This window comes from Cannabis sativa, chromosome 3 (assembly GCF_029168945.1).
Source record: "Cannabis sativa cultivar Pink pepper isolate KNU-18-1 chromosome 3, ASM2916894v1, whole genome shotgun sequence".
Classification (NCBI taxonomy): domain Eukaryota; kingdom Viridiplantae; phylum Streptophyta; class Magnoliopsida; order Rosales; family Cannabaceae; genus Cannabis; species Cannabis sativa.
In genome coordinates this window covers 45,613,408-45,617,193 of record NC_083603.1, presented here as the reverse complement: position 1 = coordinate 45,617,193, position 3,786 = coordinate 45,613,408, and the positions used below count along the sequence as shown (strand labels likewise).

The window sequence follows — 3,786 nt, the reverse complement described above, 5'->3', positions numbered from 1 at the left end:
CAATTTAAATTTGTGAAATATAAATTAATTTTATAAAATGATAAAAAAAATAATAGAGTTTTGATTAAAATAATAGTAAAAAATTTAGCAAAAAAATAGATAGTTTCTTATATTTATAGTCATTTCTTGAAGCTTATTATTTAAGTTTCATTTTAATTTAGTTAAAGGAGTCTCTTTAGAGATTTACATATAACTAACAAAATATATATATATATATAGTAGAACTTCTATTCAAGAATAAGTAAATTATATTCTAATTGGGAGGTAATATAATTGGGAGGTTATAACTAAATAGAGTTACACTAGAAAAAAAAAATTAAAAAATCAAAAAATATCAATGTAACCATACTAACAATAAATAATCATTAATACTATATCATAATAGAAATATTTTAGAGTAAATATAATTTCATACATGTATTATAATTTAAAATAAAATTATTAATTTTACATAAATAAATTTACAAAATACATGTATATATTTTATTAAGATGTAATTATTCTTATATAGAGGTATACTTTGTTAATACGGGACTTAGAAAATGTATAACTAATTACAATTTAGAGGTTATTACCCAAATCGGGACTTAATTTTTTTTATAACAAATTAGAGGTTATTCTTGAATAGAGTATTCTTATTTAAGGTTCTACTGTATTTATATATTTTTTCCTGAAGAAAAATAAAAAAAATTATTGCTCGTAGATCTCTCATTGGTGCCCCGTGAACTAGTGGTCCTCATACTTCGAAAAAGAAATGGTGGTACTAGCGATCATATTCGATACTCCTTCTCCCAAAATGGTAATAAAGATATCCTATCTATGGTATGGTAGCTACGCTGTTGTCAAGTTTTTTTATAGAAAATTAGAAAGGCTGTTGTCAAGTTGGAATCTAAATATATTGATAGTTTCCATCGTGTCATAATAATTAATGTGGATCAAATATAACATACTGCTTTTGATACAATGTAATAATAAGGAAAACAAAAAAAAACACATTTTATTGCACTCGATTATTAATAGTAATTCTTGCACATTGCAACTACATCTGGTGTGAAGAGAATCATCACCATTCACCAACATTACAGATTATTTAAGCTTTTTATTTTTTATTTGTGGCATATTATATAGGATTTTTAGTTTAAGGTAAATAGGGAATTGGTACAAGATGAAGAGGAACTTTCTTGTAAACAGTGAGACCATAACATTCACTCATGTCCAGGCTAGAATCATCTTCATTGGGAAACTTCCAATCAAACCAATGTAAAAGATTTGCACTGAGATATTCAACAGTGGAAAGCCCAAAAGCCAAGCCAGGGCAACCCCTTCTCCCAAAACCAAATGGAATGAAATGGGAGTCCTGTCCTAATTTGAAATCAATATACTGATCATTCTCAAACCTCTCAGGTATGAACTCCTCTGACCTATCCCATGACTTTGGGTCCCTATGAATTGCCCATGCATTGATGAAAACTTGTGTTTTAGCTGGAATATGATACCCTCCAAGCTCTACTTTCTCTGTCGTTTCTCGAGCTAGTAAAAGAGGAGCAGGTGGATGTAACCTCATAACTTCTTTAATCACACATTTCAAGTAAACCATATTGTTAACATCATTTGCATCGATCTTAGGCTTATCTCCCACTATTTTTCTCACCTCTTCTTGAGCCTTCTTCATCACTTTCTGATGTCTCATTAGTTCAGTCATTAACCACTCTAATGTTGTTGATGAAGTTTCTGTTCCAGCTAAGAACATATCTTGTACGATTGCTTTTATGTCGTTTTGAGTGAGTTCAAACTCAAGTTTATGATCTTTTTGAACTCTCAGAAGAATATCAACAAAGTTATCTTTTATCACACCAATATTATCACCACTTCTCAAGCTCATCATGGCCTTGTGTTCTTCAACCACTTGATTCGAAAACGTGTCAAGAGCTTTCGATGTGGATTTCAAGCTAGCCGTGAACCCTCTAATGGAGTCTATCCATGCCAAACATGGAAAGAAATCACCAAAACTGAACGACATTAATTGAACCAACAACCTTCTAGATAACTCGCCGAACCGATTCCCTTTACCACCTTCTTCACCACCATTGCTACTACTAAAGCTCTTTCCATTAACACATCTACAAATGATATCAGTTGAGGTTTCCATTAGCATTTCACTCAGGTTTAAAGGAACATTAGTCTTACCACAAATTTGCCTTATTCTATCGACCATTAAGGCTGTTGCTTCTTCCCTTACGAACTTGAATTGTTCAACTCTTTTAAGGCTCAAAAGCTCAACAACACAAATCTTTCTAACCTGACGCCAATACTCGCCATAGGGAGAAAAGGCCACGTCCTTGTTATCATAGAGCAAGATTTTGCCAGCTGTGGTTATAGGCCGGTTGGAGAAAACCACGTCATGTTTCTTAATGATTTCTCTAACAATTTCACCACATGACACCACCAGAGTTGGAACTTGTCCCAAGCGTAAGAGCATTAAGGGACCATACTTGTTGGAAAGCTCTCTTAGTGACCTGTGTGGGTGTGTGCCTAGCTGATGAAGGTTTCCAATTATTGGTAACCTCGGCGGTGATGGTGGGTAGCTGAGCTTCTCATCTGATTTTTGGGGCTTAATATACAGATAGATAATGAAGAAGAGGAAGAAAATAAAGGTGACGATATGTAAATTAGGATGTAAATGTAGTTGGTTTAGAAGTTGAAACAGAGTCATTTCCATCTTGGTCTTGGTAGCTAAAAAAGATATAGAATTGATGAGCATATAAATACTATAATGTACATTTTTTGTATCAACTTAGTTATATAATAAAAGATGTTCATGACAATTGACAAAGAGTTAACTTGATGAAATAAAACAAAAAAATTAAGCGGTGCATGATAGGTCATCTTTACGGTGCATAAATCGATCCAATCCAATGAGAAGTGACCAATCCAATTACAATCGATCACCAAATATTAGATATCCAATTGAAATCGGATTGGATTGGATGTTATTTTTTAATATCCAATTGGATTAGATTAGATGGTGGATGGAGTGTCCAAAAATTCAATACATCCAACATCCAATCAAACTAATTAGTATTTTCATTTAGTTTGGATGAGTATTAGATTTCATATTATTATACATCAAATTTATATGTATATATGAAAATTAACATTAAAATTTTACTCTTTTTTTTCTTGAATTGGATGGATCCAGTCCAATCCAATACATACTAGACATAAAATATTGGATAGATACGATCTGATCTAAAAAATACTAAGTCTAAAATATTAGATAAATCTAAATTAAACAATTAAATATATATGAAATACATCTAATGGATAGAACCGATCTAATCCAACATCCCATGAATGTTGGATCGATTGGATGATGAAAATTAATTGGATCGAATCGAATGGTAAAATCTAACATCCAATATATGATTGGATCGAATCTGAATAGGGCTAAAAATATTAGATGTGATCCAATAAACACTTCATTTTGCTTACGCCTCTATATGGGTCTATCATATCGACGCGTGCATTGACATTATATACAAGTGGGGTTGAAATTGAAAGTATTTTTGTCGTTCTAAGCATGTGATTGTGATTTCTTTTGGTTGCGTCCAGATGATGATAAATATATCATCATCAGATGATGATCCAACAAATACAATAGACATGTCAAGGGGAATCGAGTTTTAAACTCCAAAGGGTTTCCGTAAAAATCCAATTGTGCCGAACTTGGAATTTTCGATTGTTATAACATATAGGTGATCACGGCGTATATTTTGGACAAGAGAT

At 31.9% G+C, this 3,786-nt stretch overlaps 1 protein-coding gene across 1 annotated transcript; it reads right to left on the bottom strand.

Moving 5' to 3' along the window:
- Positions 1-972: 972 nt before the first annotated feature.
- LOC115709042 (cytochrome P450 71A1) lies at positions 973-2,790 on the bottom strand. The gene has a single exon (XM_030637071.2). It carries the CDS (start codon positions 2,759-2,761, stop codon positions 1,139-1,141), a length of 1,623 nt encoding a protein of 540 aa, XP_030492931.2. The 5' UTR covers positions 2,762-2,790; the 3' UTR covers positions 973-1,138.
- Between the last annotated feature and the right edge of the window lie 996 nt (positions 2,791-3,786).

Bases quoted from the DNA above. Each gene is read 5' to 3' on its own strand.
- LOC115709042 (XM_030637071.2), bottom strand. From the start codon at position 2,761: ATGCTCATCAATTCTATATCTTTTTTAGCTACCAAGACCAAGATGGAA.